The 21,135-nt window shown below is 36.2% G+C and overlaps 1 protein-coding gene across 1 annotated transcript in view; it reads right to left on the bottom strand.

Annotated features, from left to right (window-relative positions):
- Positions 1-21,135, bottom strand: part of PRKX (protein kinase cAMP-dependent X-linked catalytic subunit) — a 60,482-nt gene that overhangs the window by 14,649 nt on the left and 24,698 nt on the right. Inside the window, exons 2-4 of the mRNA XM_054804938.1 lie at positions 15,078-15,246; positions 11,472-11,735; positions 5,682-5,801 (exon numbers count right to left, since the gene is read on the bottom strand). Of these exons, the coding sequence (XP_054660913.1) occupies positions 5,682-5,801; positions 11,472-11,735; positions 15,078-15,246 (553 nt within the window). The remainder of the gene's footprint in view (positions 1-5,681; positions 5,802-11,471; positions 11,736-15,077; positions 15,247-21,135) is intronic.

Genomic DNA, 21,135 nt, shown 5'->3' with positions numbered 1-21,135 from the left:
ACTAACTTGAAGAGTAACTTAAGACTGCTATTACAAAAGAGAAAACATGTTTGTATGCAACACATTGAATATAGAATTACTGAAGTATTACAAGAGAGATTTTTGTTACATTAATACAGTAAAAATATAATTTATGAAACAAATTTTCAGTGTTAAAGTAAAAAATGCTTTGCCTTTATCTATAAAACCCAGGGGTATACTTTCCAAAACAGCATTACCATTTTTATCTTGTCCTGTAACTGCAGGCATACTCTTATTCACGAGTACCTATCTAAAGTGTCAAAGGACCCTCATATGAATAGACTGTCCACTTCAGTTATTTATTGTACTTCTTGAATTCACGTGTATGTTTTGTTAGAGAAGGTTTGAAAGAGACAGACTGTTCAGAACCTGAAATTCTTTCTGTCCTGGTTTTGGCAGGACAGAATTAATTTTCCTCCTAGCAGCTGGTGTAGTGCTGTGTTTTGGATTTAGAATGAGAATAAAGTTGATAACACACTGATGTTCTTAGTTGTTGCCAAGCAGTCAAGGACTTTTCAGCTTCTCATACTGCCCTGCCAACGAGAAGGCGAGGGTACACAAGAAGCTGGGAGGGGATGCAGCCAGGGCAGCTGACCCAAACTGGCCAAAGGGATCTTCCATACTATATGATGTCATGCTCAGTATATAGCTGGGGTGTGGGCCAGGCAGCGGGGCAGCTCAGGGTCTCGCTGAGCATCGACTTTCGGTGATGAGAAATTGTGCTGTTTCACTGATTTTGTTTATCATCATCATCTTCCTTTTCTGTCCTATTAAACTGTCTTTACCTCAACCCACAAGTTTAACTTTTTTTTTCTTTTCCTTTTCAATTTTCTCCCCCATCGCAGTGGGAGGGGGCATGTGAGTGAATGGCTGTGTAGTTGTTTTAGCTCCCATCTGGGTTAAACTACAACACTCTCAAAGTGCAGCTGTCTTTCTGTGTTGGACAGATAAAGTACTCATTTCATAATTTTCCCAAGATGATCAGTAAATCAAGATGCAATTCAAGTTCTACACCATTTTCTAGAAAGTTCTTCGTGAAGTTATGAGCTAACAGAGAGACTACTTCTTGTCTTACAGCTATAGTAAAAATTGAGAGTTTTCTGTTTTCCACCCTTTACTAGTATAATACATACACTGATTACTGCAAGAGGCTCAGAGTATGGTTGCATCAGTAGAGTCAGTATTTAACATGTATAAAATTTTCCCACACCAGAGAGACGATCATATAAAGTTTCTTTTTTAGTCAGGCAACATTGTCTTCACATTCTCCAAAGCAAGTTGACAAACAGTACACTCAATTTCCAATTTTGTATTTCTTATTACTAATTAGCATCTATAAACACAAAATGTAATTAGAATGAGACTTTGTAACTATGTATTACAAAGGCATCAGCTGCAGTAAGCAGAATGATATGAAATGCAGGGTTTTCTCCTTCCATCTCCAAACATTCTGTATGCTACCGAGGTGTGAAATCCAGAAGAATAAGAAGTACGTATAGGTTTTTACATATTTAAATGTTTAAATTTCTCTTTGCTTTCCCACTTTGAAAATCTAAAATTATTATCTAGAATTCTTGAGAGAAATTTAAATCACACTTGGCTATATCATAATTTAATGGCAATACAGTTTAAAGTGCATTTGGACTGTATGCAAAATGAGAATAGCTTTAAAAAGTTACATAGTTTTCTTATGGACAAACCAAATAACTTGATACTACTTGTAAATGTCAATCTGCAACACAGCACAGATTGTAGACAAAACAACGCAAGTACTGTGCTGGAAGCTACCTAATAAATCAACAACACCCACCCTTGAGTTTCAGACTGTCTTCACACCATAACACAAACAGCTGCCTTTTTTCCACCAACTGAAAAGAAGCTGAAAAAAATATCTCTGTATAGGGGACAACAGCTGCAAACCATTCCTTTTGCTAACTGATGCATAACAATGGCACTGACATTGGTCTCAAAGATGACAGATAGTGTTAACAGTGAAGAAGAGAAGTTGTAAAACCTCAAGGGAAAATACACAGGTCTGAGAATATGAAACCGTAGACAGGAACCATTAGCTACCTAAAATGATATGCCAGCACATCACATATGAAAAAAAATGAAAACACAAAGCCCTCATTAAATGAGAAAATTCAGTTAGCTACATATCTGATGACACTAAAATTATGACTTAACATATCTACAGTTAAATAACAAGTATATTTTCCTCTATGGCAGACTGTAACTCAAAATAAATAGACCTTTCAACTCTTTCTATTGACAGTTAGTTTAGTTCATGTAGATTAAGTCTATGAACTCGATATTACTAATCTGATCTGTAAAGATTTGTTCTCACATGTGGTTCTCCCTGTTCTTTCCCTTTCCTATATTTCACTATCTTAAACCTAAATGGGACCTTGCCTTAAGTCTAGTATGTGCCGAACTAGAATTCCATGGGCCTCTAGAGATTAAGTTAGAGAAATAAGACACTGCAGAACAGGAAAGTGTGGTTTTGTTTGTTTGTTTTTTTTAAGAGACCATTTCCTCATGCACACATACACCAGTTCTTTTCAATTGCTTTTGGGGTTCAGGAAGAGTAACTTCAGGAAATAACTACCAAATGTCTTAAGTAATTTACCTGTAGACAATAACTTAGTCTTGAAGTCAGGTTTTGTTCACCTTCAAATAATTTTCATATTTCTTAAACCATCTTTGAATTTCGAGGGATAAAGTTACCTATAAAAGGACTGGTTTTGCATTGAAAGCCTTGATAGTAAATATCAAGCCACATCTTGAGTTGGCAGGGAAAAGCATTTTAAAATATGACTGCCAGCAACAGCAAAAAGCTGATAAAATACTAAAAGCATATGCCCTATGTGACAACCTGCCCTCCTAAAGAAAATGCATACAAGCTACAATCCCTGTCCCCCTCAACCCTGCAAACCCCAGAATCTCAAAAATCCTAAGGAAGTAGCATCAATATATGCACCCCTCTCCCCAAAAAACCCCAAACCAAAACCTCCAAACAAAAAAACCCAAACAAACTTGGGTGGAGTCCCTATCCCAGCTTTGGATAGGCACTCCACCTGAACACTGAAAAATAACAAAAAGCATCCTATCATTAGGAAGAGCATATCTACACAAATACTGTAGTAAAAACCATTACAAAATCACTTGTAGGAGACAGCTGCTCTGTCCATCAGCCTATATAAGATCTCAGTTGCCTTTTAGAAATGTGTAATTTATCTCTATTGCTTAAGAGTCTCTATAGCCAAAGCATTTATATTAGGCTTGGGGGAATCCAGATCTCATCACTTGAGTCAGATAGTGTCAGGACACAGAAGATCCTCCTAGAAACGACTGCAGCTGCTCCCTGTTATTATGAAGAATATAAACCAGTCGGTCATACTTCAGTAGAATATGTAGCAGTCATACTTCAGTGCCCTGCCGTCTTGAAGTCTCACCAGCTCCAGAGATGAGATCTTGCCTATCACCAGTAGTCGGTATGTTAACTTTGGAAACCATGTTTCTATTACTGCTCTAATAGAAAGAATCCTATCAACATCGCTGTAAGGCATAGAAAGGAAAAACGCCCAACATCCCCTTAGACTGAGACCAGACAGAAAGTGGTCCCACCAAAACCCATGGCAGGGAGGTAAATCACTCAGACTACAGCTGGGAGACTGCAGCACCAGACACTTTTATCCACACTCTTCATGCTGTCTAGTACTATAATTAGTGGCCACAAGGCTGCTGGGAATCCCTCCAAGAAGGATTCCCTTGACCAACTTTGGCTGCTCATCCTTACAGGGAGTGGTGGAAGAAAGGTAAAGCCTGGCCTCTGCACAGATCAGCCTAAATAAGTAACGACTTTTTATTAGACCGGTCAGCCAAGCCCGTCTGGGTCAGCAGGGAACTAATAGTACATTTTAATGCCTTTTCTGCCCAGAAGTTGCCTTGCGATTGAAAGAAAATGAATATGCAAATTTTCAGGACATTAAGGAAGCAAGCAGCGGACAGCAATGCTGTCCTGGGATACAGTTTTGATGCTATTGGGTGGACTTCTTCACAGCAAAACACACACGATGGATTGGAGATCTGAAGTGATCGTCCATCATGGGAACTGTCTGCTCAGGCAATCTGATGAGCTTGTCCAAACACCAGAAGAGTCACCAAAGTTACCCTGAGCTGACAGTACTGTATACAAAAAAGGAGGAATAAATCCATGCAAGGATGTTTTTGTTCCAACCACTCTAGGGGGCTGCAGATCCACAATGAAAGGCCACAGAAGCAACCCGATGCACACTCCAGGAGCGAGAAGGCACAGAGCACACTGGGCCTGGAACCAAGAAGAAGTTCTAAGCACTATGAAACCAAAACTGATGAAATAGAGACTACATTTCTTCTGAAGCAATGAAAGCCTTGCTTTCACCTGCATTTGTTCTACTGCACTGACTATGGCAAAACTGATTTCTTTCAAAATTCTCACTTTTTTTTTTTAAACCAAGTATCTTCAAAAGATATGGCCATGACAAAAAGCAAGGAAAAACATTCAGATGCCTTTTTCAGTACACAAGCAGAATTTCACCTTCTCCCTAAACTAGTTATTTATTTTACTGTATTTATTTATTTTACTGTAAACTATTTCTTTTTTGAAATCAGAGTAAATTAAGACAATTGCTTTTTTCCTACCTAATACTTAAAGTCAGAAACAATTATACTAACGCCAGAAAGTCCCTCTTCAGTTTAAATTTGTATCTTTTGGAAACTTTGCTTATCAAGCAAATTCCAAAGCATCAAAAGCAGTATTTGAGCAAACTGATTTCCAAATAGACCTTTCAAGCTTTTCCCCTGTTCTTCTTTTTCTCTGATTTAAAGAAAACCTGTGCTCTGTAGCACTACAAGCTGTACTAATGAAAGTCTTACTACTTGCCACTATGCATTTTCACAGACTAAAGCTCCCACTGCAAATATTATTTCACTATGCTAGAAATTAATTATTGAAGTTTCAAAGAAAACTGATAGTGGTCGTCTTCATCCTTTAAATATAAATGATTTTATGTATAAAAATCTAAACAACAAAACCTGAATTTCCAAAATGGATAATGAAAAGAGCAGCTGTTAAAAAAATTTTAAGTAAAAAAACCAAACCAAAACACAACCCCACACCAAAAGCAAACCATCAAACAAACTCAACAAACCTAAAAAACTAAAAAATCCCAGTAAGAACAGTGAAGTTGGAGAGGGACTACTTACAAGGGCATATAGTGATAGGACAAGGGGTAATGGCCTTAAGCTGAAGATTGAGATTAGACAGTAGGAAGAAATTCTTCACTACAAGGGTGGTGAGGCACTGGAACAGGTTGCCCAGAGAAGTTGTGGGTGCCCCATCCCTGGTCTAGTGGAGGGTGTCCCTGCCCATGGCAGGGGCTTTAAGGTCCCTTCCAACCCAAACCATTCTATGATTCTAAGTATGTTCTTTTGTATAGCTTTCCAATTCCTTTTATCAAAGACAGAAATGCAACTGGTATATCAATAATACATTTAACCCAAATTTGCTATCCAAGTATCATAAACAGAACTAGTAAAGAATCCTGTGCACATACATATATATATATTTAAAATTATATATATAATATTGCTGTGATATAGTAATCACTATCACTTACCCTGACAACATCTCAAATATAAGAATTCCTAGGGCCCACCAATCCACAGCTCTTCCATGGCCTTTGCTTTGTATAACTTCTGGTGCAAGGTACTCAGGAGTGCCACAGAGTGTCCATGTCCTGGGAGGAAAAGAAGAAAAAGAACCCCACAAAAAACCCACAACAAAACCAGACTGAAGTGAAACTGAAAGAACAGTAATAAAAAAAACCCCAAAAAATCAAAAAACAATCACACAGACAGGAAGCATCCAACAGATGCCTATGTATTTATTTTTTATAGGAACAAGATAAAAAAGAAAGACCTCCACAAGATTTAAAAAGACTGCTTTGATGATGCTTTCCAATTCTCCTGTAACAGAGATACATAGAAATTAAGAAACTTCTTGGCTGCAAGAAACATCCATGCACTGAGTTTCCCGATTGCTGGTGTGGTAATCTACCCATTAGTCTATACATTGCTTTGAAATTATTAACAGGTTTTCATCCTGTAAGCTGCAGACCCTGGGATTCATGGACTACTTCTGACAGGCGCAGCAAAAGGCAAACTTATGGGCCTTTTCCAGCAAAAGGAAAAAAATTTCTTTAGGAAAAAAAAGAAAAGGAAATGGGGGAGATAAAAAAAATAATAGTTTAAATCAGTACAGAGCTACAAACATAAGTAAGATCTTTTTACAATCTAAGTAACGTTTTTCCAATAGTATTGAAACGTAACCTGCCATCACTCCCACAATATCCATTAAAAGGAAAATAATTAAAACCACAAAATGTTTAAAATACTCACAAGATGTAGTTAAGCAAGTGTGAGATATGTAAGTAATACTATTTTTGATATATTTTAATGTCATTTTTAGTCATACCTTTCTTAATGTACATTCAAGATATAAAAGTGTTATATTGCTACCTAATTCAAATGTATATTTCAAGTTCTATAAATTCATGAAATAAATTGAAGCTGGGGAGTTAATGTTTACAAAGACCAAATTAAAATTTGAAACACTGAATATTCTGAAACAATTTCTTTCAAAAATGTGAAATCTTTGTAAAAATACCCATCCAGAATTTGCTTGGCTTCACTACCTTGACTTATGTTTAAATACATGCTAGAGAAAAAAAACATGCTTTCATTCTGAATAAATTACACTTCCCTGATAGTAAGTCAGAAGATGAAACTGTAAAAAAGTGCTCATCAATTCAAGACAGGATAAAATAACAGAAAATAAGGGGGGGGGGGGGGGGGAAGCATAGAGCATTTTAAGAAGAGTTCCAGTAAGAAGTTACAACAAATATAGTCACAAAATTAATGGTGACTGCACATGATTTCTAACTTGCAGCAAAAGAAACACTAACTGTGTGAGTGCAGGAAGAATCTTCTCCCAGACATAAATCAAACTAGTAACACGGTCCTGAACAAATGCATTAAGACGAATAGCAATCACTTTTAGAAGCAATACATACCACTTTCAAGTTCTAGTTTTTCCTACCACTGTTCTGCTACACTTAACAAACCTTCTTTTTCCTAACCAGAAGTGGATATTCAAGATGCACCTATGGTGCACAATTTTTTTTTTTTTTAAAGATTAACTAATACACTTTTGAGATTGCAGAATTATTTTAAACAGTGCTTTTGACTGTTTTTTCTTTCCTTTTTTCCTTTTGCTTGTTTGGTTTTTTTAAGCCTTAGCCTTGATTCGTAAAAATAATTAAGATCAAGGAAGAGAAGCTGTACAGTCAGTCAAGACTTTAAATGAAGATTCATGATAAACAGAATTAAATTTCTTTAGGCTTGATTTTAATATGATAAAAGATAAATTACTCCAACTAAACTGTCAGAATGCATTAGACACACTATGCACCCAAGTGCTCTGTGGTTCTTGAAACTATGTTATTAGTGTAAAGAACACACCTTCAATTTTTATCATAAAAGGGTGGCATAATTTTTATTTCTACAAAATATAAACCCTCATTTTCCAAATCAAGCATAAGTAAAGAAAATTCTTATGTACAGCACTGCTTTACACACTACTGCCATCTAGCAGTTGCCTACATCAGTACTAGGTAATTAAGAAAAACAACAAAGCTTTGCTGTCTTTTAAAACAAAATAGTCGTGTCCCCCCCAAATTTAAAAAGCTGTATTGCAATCCATCATATGAATTTTTATTCATACTGATTTAGCCAGTTCTACAAATGAGGCAGCTATCAGTTTTACTGTATTTGGGAAGGGCTGTACAAATAAAGCAGACAAGCCAGACTGTTTGTTTGCAGGACAATCCCCCCTCAATGCTTTCCTCTCCCCAAAATTGCCAACACTATGAATATACAAATTCAACAAAGATGCAGTCTTTGGTGGCTTTCATCCCTTATCAAGATCACTTAGGATACAAAAAAATCAGTTTAACACTTGACCATGACTTCCAGGACCCACATAGTTTGCTGGTGACAATGTAACTAAAGTGATCCTCAATTATCTTACAGGTTAATAACAAGATCTTTTTTATTTAAGCAAAAGGAAAACCACAAATCCAGGAAAGGCCAACATAACTTGAAGTTCCCTAGTTGCACTAGGAATTAAAATTTATTACCACCACCAGGTCATCTACGTGTCTTAATTTCAATCAAGAAATTTATGGTTACTAACTATGTAAAAACTTGAGAGGCTGTGTATTTGTGCCATATGATCATGACTTGTATCTCCTCTTTTGTTGGTCATGAAGAACTATTTATTATTTTGGAAAACACATCAAGTAAATTCTATGAAAAGATGAAATTGTTGGAAGTATTTTTTAATCATTACTATTTCATGACTTGCATATTCATCTGAAACTCCAGATTATCCTTTCGAAAATAAATTAAAAAGCAGAAAAATAAGAATAGATTGTTTCCTTCAAACTGCTACAAAAATTCCACTGCTCTGGGTTTTCAAGATAAAAGCTGAAATACAGGTAAGCAATAATTGATAAGGTTGAAATGTAATTTTAAAACATGAAAGTAAAACAAAGAATCTACTCTGGTCACAAAGATAAGCTATAAAATATTTGCAGGACTTGTTAACAGTATTATTTGAAGAAGTTAAGTCTCAGTGGTTAACATATTTTAGTGTTCTACACTATTCAGGATCCATCTCTGTAGTCCCTGACAAGCTTCTTGCATATAAACCAGAGATTAACAACAATGTCCTTTTTGGTGTTCTCTTCTGGAAGTTTCTCCATAATTACACTCAATAGAGATTGCTTTGTTTCCAGCCCACAAAAGTTTGCTGTAGAAGCAAGATTGTCTCACAGAACAACACACAATACACTTTACAAACAAGATTTGCTACTTCTTGTTTTGTTTTTTCCTTCTCTTCAAGTCCACTGTGCAGAATAGTCATGAGGTACATCCAGTTTAAGCAACAGTGCAGAAATATCCTCAAAATCTTTAAGGTTTTTTTTTGCTTTTTGTTAGGAATTTAAACTGAGCAAACTAAAATTAAAAGTGAGTAAAGAGCACCTTAATTGTAGATAGACATAGTGAACACTTCATCCTTTCACACATGATAGTGGGAAGAAAGGAAAATGCTTACAGAAGAATCTCAATTAAACAACTACAGAATCATTCATAGGAAACAATATGTATCAAGAAATGTGTACTTGTATTGAAGGTCTTCTGCAGACCATATTTTATTTTACATATCGTGTTTCTCTAGGAACACAGTTGTTGGTCTTAAGTGGCATGCTTCCTCCCAGCCGTTTGAAAAACATATATACTTTGTGTGTTATTTTCACAATTCATGCACTATATATATGTGTATATATACACACACACCCCCACATACATACACGTAATGTTCACGTGTTTAGATGTGTGCCATGTATAAAAATGACAAAACATCTCCTATACTTTAAGTCAAATAGTCTATGGAACAATAAGCTACTGGAGTACATTAGTGGATAAATTGCTGATGACTGTGTGTTTTTACAGGGACAAAAACAGCATTGTGAAAATGACTACAGCTAGGAGGGTGAACACTATGTAGTCGGGGGGGGATAAAAGAAAATCAGACTTGCATAGGTAACTACCATGCTCTAATTGATAAAGTCCTCGCTCCTTCCAACTTTGTACTCTGCATTTTATATTATTTGTTGTACATTTAGAGGTAAAGCAGGTACTGAATATAAAACTACTACAGCATTCTATGATTCAGTTCAACACAAACTGATCAACTTCACCCAGCCTGTACCTCTCCCCACCCCCAGCAAGGCAGGATGCAAAAAAACCCCAACTGAAACCAGTAGTGGTAACTTGTTTTGATGTCCTACAATGTATTTGAACAAATTTACTTATAGACTCATCTTCCAGATTGAAAAATATACTTTGATGTGAACTATCACCTTATTTAATGAAGGGTTACTTCTGTTGTGCCTTAAACCCACAGAAATCCAAATTAAGAATAACCACTAAGTGGCAGTATCTACATATGAGAAGGAAGTCATAAGAATTTGTATGAAAATGTCTTATAAAGAGATCATCCTACTTTTTTACGTGGAAGTAGCCTTACCTCTCTTCCAGCAAAAAGTTATTCTGATTTAAAATCAAAATATTTAAAAAAAAAAAAAAAGGTGAGCATTTGTAGACCTATCTGCTTGCCCAGTAGAAATTGAATTCAATCAAACATAGTGATATTAAAACATTATGGTTTTAAAACAGACTTTTAGACCTTAAGGGTGAATAGAATCAGCATATTTCTTAGTTGCCTACAATTCTTCTGTGCTGAGGCAACCCAGCACTGTGAGCATGTAACCCATAGGGAAGCAACCTTTATAACCTCCATAACACGACTCGATCTGTCCCATCTGACTTTTACTTCCTAAGGGATCCATTAAGAGTAGATCCCTCAGATCCACCTTCATTTCAAATTGATCTTGTAGAATGCTGCCCCCACCGTTCCCACCGAACTGCTGGAAAAGCAGCATCAAATAGGTAAAACAGATGAGCACCTATGTGATGCTTAACTCGCTTACTAGGCTGCCTCAACTAGAACAATCAGATAGGTGGCCCAAGGGCGTAATACCAAACCTTGTAACCTGCTTTTCTATTATGACAGGCTAGTTTTTTCCTCCCTTATTTTCAGTCCCAGTAATGGCTCTTCCTTCCTTTTAAGAACATGTATTATAATCTTGGAAGGGTAGTTCAAACAGAGAGAACCAAGAAATCACTGGGGAAAAAAATCTCTGCATTATCAAAAAGGTTACATACACTAGTAAAACAGACATAAGGCTGACAGTATTATAGAAGTTACAGTTAAATAAACACTTCTGCTGAAGCTGGCCTTATTGTTTCTGTCTAGATTTTGCAGTTTCATTTCAGCAACAGGCTAGTGAAAATACAGTATCCAGTTTTAAAATGTTATTCCCACATTTCAAAAATCTCTCTCAAAGAAGAGCGGAAGGAAACAACTTGATCAATGTCCCATTTAACGTACTGATGTACACGTGTCAATATTTACTCATTTTACTTCACTGAACTCTCTTTTTACAAGATAACTGCTGACAACTTAAATATACATACCTACTCATATAAAATATTTTTCTATGGTAGCTTATCTGTGATATTGCTCCTAGTTACACCTAAGGTGTAATACTGATTTCCATACAGCTATTTTAAGACTGTAATTTCCTTCATATTAAAGGATTTGACATGCGTGAACCACACAGACTATTAAGTGAAACGCTGAGCTCTGAAATCAAACTTTTTTTTTTCCTTCCAACTGTAATTACGTTTTGCATGTTAAAACGTAACAAAAACCCACTTACCTATCCACCAGCTTTTTAGCAAATCCAAAATCAGTAAGCTTGATATGTCCTTCTTTGTCTAGTAATATGTTTTCAGGTTTTAAGTCTCTGTAAACTATTTCTTTGGAGTGCAAGTATTCTATTGCACAAATAATTTCTGTTGAGTAAAACAGTCCTGTGCTGTTGTTGAAACGCCCCATGTTGCGCAGATAACTAAAAAGTTCTCCTCCTGGCACATATTCCATTAACATGTATAAAAAACGTTCATCATGGTTGGTCCAAAATCTGTAATAAAAATATTATTTCATTGAATAAACAAATTCTCTCTCTGATTCACTTTAGAAGTAAATTTCTGTAAAATTATCTCTGTTGTTCCAACTACATACATAATTAATTTATGGTTCTTATTCTGCAAATATTAAACTCCCGAGAATCTAGTAGAATTACGTAACAGACGTTCAAGTAGGTGACTTAATCTGAAAAGTAAAACAGATAGTTCAGGATGCACACAGCACAGGCTAAGAGAGAAAATCTAACTGATAGACTTGGTTGCATTGTACAAAAGAGGTCACTGCTAAGCACCTAATAACTGATGTAGTATACTGCCAGTCTGCTAAGACCAGATAATTGTTACACACTTTACATTTTATTTAATCAAATATTGCCAAAGTGAAGGGAGGTAAGCAGAATATGCTTTTGTAAAAAGATGTTTATGACAATATGTTCAAAACCAGGATACCAGAGGGTTCTCCTTCATCGCTCCTAATCCTTCCTCCCCCAAAATATATAACCCCAACCAATAAGCATCAGATTACAATGCTTACTCTTCTACAGTATCTTTAACAAAAGCAATAGAAAAGCAAAAATGACAGCAAAACAAGATTAATTTCTGTACCTCAGAACTAACCTAATGATAAATACCTTCCACACCTCAGACTGTTGCCCTTAATCTAAGAACTATTATTGTGGTACATTCATTACTAGTGCAGCAGAGAGCAGCTAAGGAAGAAAGAAAATCATTCCATGTGGCTGAAAATAAGTATCTAGTAATGTCTTGAAGAATACTCTACCATTTTAAAACAAACAGCTATCCCTATTACCATGATAACAGATAAAGAACACTGTATCCCTACCTACTTTAATGATACAAGGATAGAAGTTCCTACTAGAAGTTTCTAGTAACTGCTTCTGCAGCATCACAAGAATGGAAATAAATATCTTTTTCTTTTTTTTCCCCTTCATTAGCTGGTTCTTAATCAAGGCACAGAGTCTCCAGAAAGATAAGCATAGCAAACTGAGCTCCCAAACCCATGAGGGACTTTTGCTCAGTAAGATCTTTCTCAATACCAGCACTGCAGGCAACCAAGAAAATGAGACAGACTCAGACATCAGCAACGGTCCCTCCATTTCTTCAAAATGATGAAGGAACAGAGCCCATTCTTGCTTTTTGCTTTTACAGCACTACTTCCCTATCACAAAGTCATCAATATCATTAATTGGCTACTGATTATGTTCATAGTATCTTTATTGACTATGTAAAAACACTCTTGAGCTATATAGGAATATATAGGAAGGACAAGCACCAGAAATAAATTATGTGCATCATTACTTTAAAATTCTCCATCATGAAGTGCTAAAAACATACCATATTATGCTGCACTGGCACATAATCCCTGTTTTGCAGCCAGAGGGAGATACTATCCATGCTTAAGGTGGTGACACTAATTGAAAATATAACAACCAGACTGTGTAGATAAAACAGTTCCAAGGCATTGAAGCAGAACTGTATAGAAAAATTTTTCTCCTTTTTGCTGATCAATTATAGTCAAAGAATTCATGGAACACAAACACGTATTGGTCAGGGGAGGAGGCGGCTGAAAAAAGCTGTTAGCCACACAAAAAGCTGCAGAAAGTTTTATTTGTTATACAGTCAACGATAATCATACATGAATGCTTGTTTAACTTAAAGCACACAAATATTAACATGACAAAATTTAACTACCTCATTTCAGCTAGGTTGCTTTGAGTCTCCTTTGATAAAGGACAAAGGCAGCACATGGACAATTACATGAGCATAGCTGATGCAGCATCTTATTGAACATGTCAACAGAAAAGATAGAGCTAGAAGACATGAAGAATCTTTGCCTTGCACACAAGTGAACTTCCATTTGAATTGTGTCCTTCCTTTGGCAACTTTAAAATCTGGTATTTTGGAAATAAGGCATGAACAAAATCCAGGAAAACTTATCAGTTTGGATTTTTGATCACTTCTGTATGGACACAAATCGTCACATCCCTGTCTCAGACTTCTCACCCAAGTTTATTCCTACACTTGTTGCACTGTTCTAGATGCACAGATGTACTGGGGTTTTTTTGTTTGGTTGGTTTGGTAGGGGTTTTTTTGGGGGTGGTGGTTGTGTTTTTCTTTTTAAATAATTTATGTATGTAGAAAACCATGTTCCATCTATATTTAACTAGTCTAACCAGATGTACTCAGCCTCTCCATCTTGCTTTCCCACATGCATCTCAAGCTCCACACACCCTAGAACTCATCTTACTGATAGTATGCCACACACAGGATTTCTGAACAATGGCTGGAAACTAATAGCATCATGATGCTGGAAAAAGTAACAGCACACCAGGGAAAAAGCGTCCTCCTGCAGGGCTCTTTCCATCTTTCGTATGCCTACCACGCTTTTGCCTCTTCTTTTCCCTGTGATACTTTCTTAGCCCTGGAAGGAGGCTGCACTCCCTGCAACTAGAGATTAACTAAGGCTAATTTTGTCTGTTTTTATGTAAAACTGATTAAGGCAGGTAAACACAAAACAAATCTTGGTCAATGGCCCTGTATCCATGCATGAGAAAATATAAATGGAAATTAACCATGCAATTACCCAGAGGTTTAGTTATCCTGTTAATAAATATGGACTCAAATACAGAAAAGGCACTGTGGTGCTGTGAACAGAAGAGCATGATGCCTTGTCTCCTTAATAAAGGGATCATTAGAATCATCACAGTTCCACTAAAAAAACCCTATTCTTCATGAACTGTGTTCATAACATGTTTCTCAATAGGTTCCATCATTTAACCTCAAATATGGGAATAAAGAAACCCAAGAAGTGCTGCAGTCATTTAACCTCTTTGAAAATAAAGTTTGCAAAAGTAAAGTTCACAGAAGTTTTCAAAAAGCAGATATAGTCTAATTATATCTTTATCTACATATCCACAGGAAACATATGTAGAAATACTTGTTTTCTCACCATTCTAACATTAAGAATCATTGCAGAAGTCATTTTGATGAGCCAATTCTAACATTTCATTAGTAATTTTCCTTTCACATAAAAAAAATTTCTCTTCTGCAGTAGGAAGGTAAGAGAGAGTAAAGCTACAGTGTGAAAGTAAAACTTATAATAAATTATTGCTTAAATGTTTAAATTCTGCCTCTTGAAATTCTTGATTCTTCTATAATAAATATTTTACTCCGAAGTCTATTTTAGTCTAGACTACATAACAGAAATCAAATGCATGGTGTTGTTTAAGTACACAAGAACTTGCAGTGAGACTCTGGAACACTTTAACTGCACTTTATGTATGAGTTAGATGAATTTGAAAAATACAACAACTTACAATCTGATCAAAAAAGGGTGGTTGACCTCTTTCAAGACTGACTTTTCATTGTGCACATGTTGTTCTTGCTTCAGTCGAATGACATCAGGAATGCTCATTACTTTCAGTGCAAAGTAACGTTTGGCCATTTTTTCCTTCACCAGATGAACACGCCCAAAGGTGCCCGTGCCTGGAAAGTCAAAGAAGAAACATCAACTTATTGTAAAAATGAAAAGAAAAAAAAGCAAAGATGATAAAAAAATTTATAAAATAAATAAAATTAAATCCTACAGGAACTAAATTCCTGTGTTGTTGTTTCCCCCCCCCCGTCAATGTATCAGTATTACATTTTATACCTGTTTTTACACAATTTTTTTCTTGGGTTTTCTCAATTTTTAGTGATAATGACTTAAGAACAATGGTATTGTGATACTGCCACTCTTTGGCTAGATACGGGAAGCATTTCTTGTAAAGAGAAATGGTCCTGAGAAAGGTAAGGAAGATGTACGAAAAAATAGCTACATAATAGATAAGATTCAAATGCAGCCAATATAAATTAAACAAGCAAAACTGTTCTCAAGTGCAGAAGAAAGGCTGGGAGACATTCTCTTAAATTTCGGACATCAGTTTTAACTTTGATCAGGTGGGGAGGGGGAATAAACTCAAAAGTAGCATTCAGTTTATTATATCCACAGTGTGTGGCATAAAAGAAAAAAAAATCATCACTGACCAAGAATGTAATGTTCAATGGTAACGGATTTAATAATTCCTCAACACAAAAAACTACTTAACTTTCCATATATTATTTATTAAAACAAGGTAGCTAAAAATCAATCAGGGTTTAAAATGTAGGAACTCATAACACAAAGAGTACAGAATAAACAGAAATTATGACAACAACAACAAAAAACCAAAATATTTATCTACCAAGGTCAGTGACTGAGAGCAGCTGTCTGCAATTATTCATGTAAGGAGATTATTCCCTTAAATGTGCACAGAGAGGTGAAGTGATTCAATAGAACAAGGGAGTGATGGGAAAAATATACTGACCCTTCTAAAACCAAAAAAAATCTGCTTATAGTGCTGCACCATTACATCACATGGAAACACTAGATTTCAGGCACCTTTTGTTTGAAGTTAATGAATTCCTTTTTCAATTCACTCTTACAATATAAAAGGAAAATAAAAACATATTATCTTTTAAATAATGTAGTATACATTTCCCTATTCAATATAGTAATCATTGAAGTTCCTTTTAAGTGCATTGCACTCAAGACAATTATACATAGCTGAACTGAGGGTTTTTTTAGTTTCAAATTAAAGTTAAAACTAGCACATTTAGCCATGCTTATATTTGTACTGCAGCACAGTGTTATACATTTAAAGATGAACATACATTTGAGCTCGTTGGGTGGTTGCTTATTGTGTTTTCGCTCATTAAACAATGCCATGTAGGTTCCATTAGAACAGTACACCAGATATTTTTAATTCTATTCTCTGACAGAAATATGTGCCACTATAAAGGATGCTAATTGCCTAACTTGTAAAAGGTCACTCTCTTGTTGAGAAACACCTTTCAAAAAAATCAAAACCTTATACTTAAGCTCACAATCATCTCCTTCATTGCACAAAGCCCAGGAAGGCAGCCCATAGACCTGTTTCAGCATTATTAACTGGTACGTCAATAGATTTCAGGTTGTGCCAACCAGTTACAATCAACCTATACTAAAAGACAATTTTCTAAGACATATAGTGGGTGCAGGGAGATGATTATGTACATGAAAGGAAATAGATTTTTGAGAGGCAGCAGGGTGGGGGGGATATAAAAAATGAACTTCCAAAACTGTATTACTTGGGGAGGGGAGAAAAAACAAGGGAGTTTTCCCCTCTAGTACAGTCAAGAAACTTGAGAATTTAATTAAAAAAAAAAAAAATTGTTTTCTGTGTATGTATTCTCACTTAAAACATTTAAATTTTGAGTTATTCTTTCCAGTCATTTGTAATATTGTTTAAGAACAAAACAAAATACTCATACTACAAACTAGAAACTAACAACTTCTCAGCAATCTAGTTTTATGGAACTTGCAGCTCTGGTACCAACACTGCTTTTGAAACTGGCTTTCGAGATACAACTTCTCATTACACAAACCCATGAAGGATTACAGTTGTCCAACCACAAAAGATTCTATCAAAGTAGTGCTATGTTCCCACCTGTCCTGAGTTACAGTTCTTTAACCATGAAAACTGTGAACAGGTCTCAGATAAAGCCTGCTGTTATAGTGAAGTAAGCCACCAGGTTACCCTGGAAAATTTATCATGCAATTAAATCCTTTAACAATGCAGTCACATTACATGACTATACCTGTAAACAGTCTTATTTTCACAGGGATGGGCTCCTGCAGTAAAAAAAAACAACATAGAAAAAAGTCCCAAAAGCTTCCAAGCAGAGCCATCTGTTCAAGCTACATAAAATACTTATTATTTACATCTTTGTTGAATGCATAGACAAAAAAATAACTTAGGTTATTTCAGAATTAGGAGCTGAAATTTAAGTTCTGAGTAAAAACACTGCCAAGAATAACTACACACTATTGCACACTGAAACTAAAAGTCATCTTAAATTTTAAGACTTCCAAATGTGGACTCAGGGAAATTAACCACACCAACCCCAGAAGTAAGTGCTGGTTTATATGCATTTTGATACTTGTATGAACAAAGTGCTTCCATAGACATACTCAACAGGAAAGTCAGAAGTGAACGCATACCTAATTGTTCCTAGGTGTCTAGTGATCTCAGGTTTCATGACTTGTTCTACTTGTGCTACAAATTTTTATTTTAGAATGCTTTAATTTTTCATTGTGCTGTTGGTCTAACTTTACAAATGGCACTGCTCAGAAACAATAACAGTAATAATAGTAGCAATCCCAAGTTCCATCCATTTTCAAAGCAGGACTTGTCGGGGACTTATTTAGCAATAGTTCTAACTTTGGAAACATGGCCTCTTTAAAAACATCTCTGCCAGAAGCTGCAAAGCCTGGCAGGCTATTCCAGAGTAGTGGCAAGCACCTAATCTAGACAGCCTCCGGGAAAACCAGAAGACCACACAGACAGGCGAGAACATACAACCTCCCTAACCAGTTTTATTGCTGAACTGATTGCAGGCAGTCTTTTTTTCAAACATCTTTAGCCCAATTTCAAGCAACTATGGAAAGAAGACAATACAGATCAAGAAGTCATCTAACATTTGTTTTCATACATCTCATAACATGAATTTTCTCCCATTCAAGCCTCAGAAAATCCATTAGGCCTACATCAGTTGGTAGTGACAGTACCCAGACACACAACCACCACCCTTCCGGCACTTCTGACAAACAATATACTCTCTTAAAATCCTAAAGAAAATAATAGTGATGTTCTGGAATTTGCTTACACCATTTAAGCTCTTCAGTCAAACTCCTCTCACTGCAAACAGAAGCAGAGAGAACATGGTGAGTCCTATGTATTTTTTCAACCAAGAAAAAAAAAAAGCCTTAAACCATGTGGGGCCATTAACAACGGGGAGCAGGGGAACCTGCTGAAACTTAAAACCAGTTGTATAGAAGTATGCAAATGGAGTTTAATTTATGCCTTTGCACAGCCACATATGGGACTAATTGTTGAGCTTTTTTTTTTTTTTTAATGCTTAGCCAATCTTCAGACAACCAGCTAAAGTTTGCATACAAAGATGCTACAATTCAAGTACCTCACTTCAAACTTTTGGTCTGGATCTCCTGCTTCTGTTTTTAGTCATTTCTGCAGAGATTTTTAAAATTCTCTTCCTTGCAAATGGGGGGAGGAGGGGAGGAATGGGATGGGACCTGATGGTCAAGGTGGGAGGCTGCAATAAGGTATTGTTATGGTTGTTTAGCACAGTCAAGAAAATCTAGCTGTTTTATAAAAAACAGTTCTTACTGTTGTGACTAGGTAGAAATTCTGCCCCTCACATTCATGGAAAGAAAATTAAAAAAATCAAAGCAGTGAAGTGGCAGCATGTAGGATAGAGGCCCAGCTCTATAAATTTGAGGGAAGGTTTCTGGAAGCAGAAAAAAGGCAGGGTTACTAGTCTTCTATAAAAGCACCACTGCCTCCTGCCCTCCAGGAAGGGGACACTAAGCTTATGAATAGTTTCTGTTAATACCCATGAAAGAATTGTTCAATTTTTTGCCCGGATCACCTCAGAGCTCAGCTGTATAGACTGGCTAAATTCAATCTTTTGTGAGAGATAAGTAAACATTCCTCAGGATTACGTTAACATAGAAATTTTCTGTGCTTGTCCATCTTGCACATAATAAAGACAGGAACTACAGCGTTTACAGATTTGCACAATGTTGTACTGACATGTATTCAATGTTTAGTTAAAACCAAGAGAATTTCAGAGACTGTGTACCGTTCAGGATGAGCCCTGGGATCTACCAAGTACTATTCTGTTGAAGGAAGACTAGTAGCTACACACACGCGCGTGCATACGCCGACCTGTCTCTTTTTATTATAGCATATAATGACAGAGTTTTAGGGCAAAAATATACTTACATCAGAAAATTATACCTCATGAAAACCGTTGTTATTAGAAGGTCTGAAGGAGGATTTGTAGTTTATTTGCACAGTTTCCTTTTCCATGCTAAGGCATACAGCAAATGAAGGTTTCTGGCCACCAGTAACAAAAGCAAATGAGTGCCCATGCTATTTGCAACATGCAACAACACAATTGAAGATTTTCAGGACTAAACGGGCAAACAGAATAAAACATGCAAAATGTTAACCACTAATCCAGTATAATCTGTTTACAACAGAAACAATAAAATTTTTGGATGTCTTTGCAAATTTAATGTGGTTGCAGAACTTGAAGGAATGCCAGCAATCTTCTCAATTAGGTAAGCTTCTAATGTTAAACACACACAAAGGGAGGAGGCAAAAAACTGCAGAGGACTAGCTTGGCCTAGGTATCAAACGCAAGATGTGCATACTCAGTCTTACAAAACAAGTTGGATTCCCTAACGTCATGCCAAAATACCGTAGCCAGCTTTCAGGATTTTACTCTCTTTGAAGCTTGGTAGAAAATAATAAAGAATGTGGGAATATTTCTGATGTAATTTTAGATACTTTTGATGCTAAGAAAACCAATCCTGAAACTTTTGATCAGCTAAAACAATTGAGTAAGTAGTCATGTAGTGACTACTTTGCTATTGATGTAGGTAATTAATTTAATGCTCAGTTTACCTCTTTATTTGCTCCCATTAATTAGGCCCAGCTGTTCCAGCTTCCCATCCTTTTAATCCCTAGCTCTTTCTTAAAACCAAGCTTGCCTTGTTCAGATAGATACCATCTGTTTTAATGAAGAACAAACTAGGTCATGTGAGAGCCACGACCCTGAGGGCTGCTTTCTGAGTCCCCAAGGGGTTGGTCCTGACTTCCACAGATGCCTACAAAAAGCATCAGATGTATTTGCTTTTATTTACAGTTAAAAGAAATTTTTCCTACTGTGCCACATATTAGTCTTTATTGGTAGCCACAAGCACAACAGACAATTCTGTTGAATATCAAAGATAAACTAAGTGAATTGTATCAGATTACAAACCCACTATTGAATGTCAAATTTGCCTGCTATTTAATCTCCGTCTCATCTTGGGATGGAACTTGAACAGCCTAGCAATACACATCAAAAGGGGGAGTGAGGGCCGTCAATAATTCTTGACAAAGAAGAAGTGACACAGCAAAGGAAACCAGCCTGCCCAAATAGACTGCTAATCAGAAGATTAACACTTGAGAGAAAGATATGTGGAAACCACATGACCTGAACAACTGTGGGCTTCTACAACAGAAGATGTGATTGGCACATGAACAGGGCAACACAGAATGAGGATGATGATTTTGGGTATCACAGTAGCCAAGTTCACCTTTTTTTTTTTTTTTAATTTTTCAACCCATAGACCAGTGCCAACTGAAAATGCCTTGCAGACTACCACTCAACCTTCTCAAATCCAGTGTCTTCACACTGTTCCACAAACCAGCTGTGGACTGATCACCATAACTCTTAGACCGC

Source organism: Grus americana, chromosome 1, assembly GCF_028858705.1.
Source record: "Grus americana isolate bGruAme1 chromosome 1, bGruAme1.mat, whole genome shotgun sequence".
Taxonomy (NCBI): Eukaryota; Metazoa; Chordata; class Aves; order Gruiformes; family Gruidae; genus Grus; species Grus americana.
Note: the sequence above shows the minus strand (reverse complement) of the source record. Positions and strands in the feature narration are given on the sequence as shown.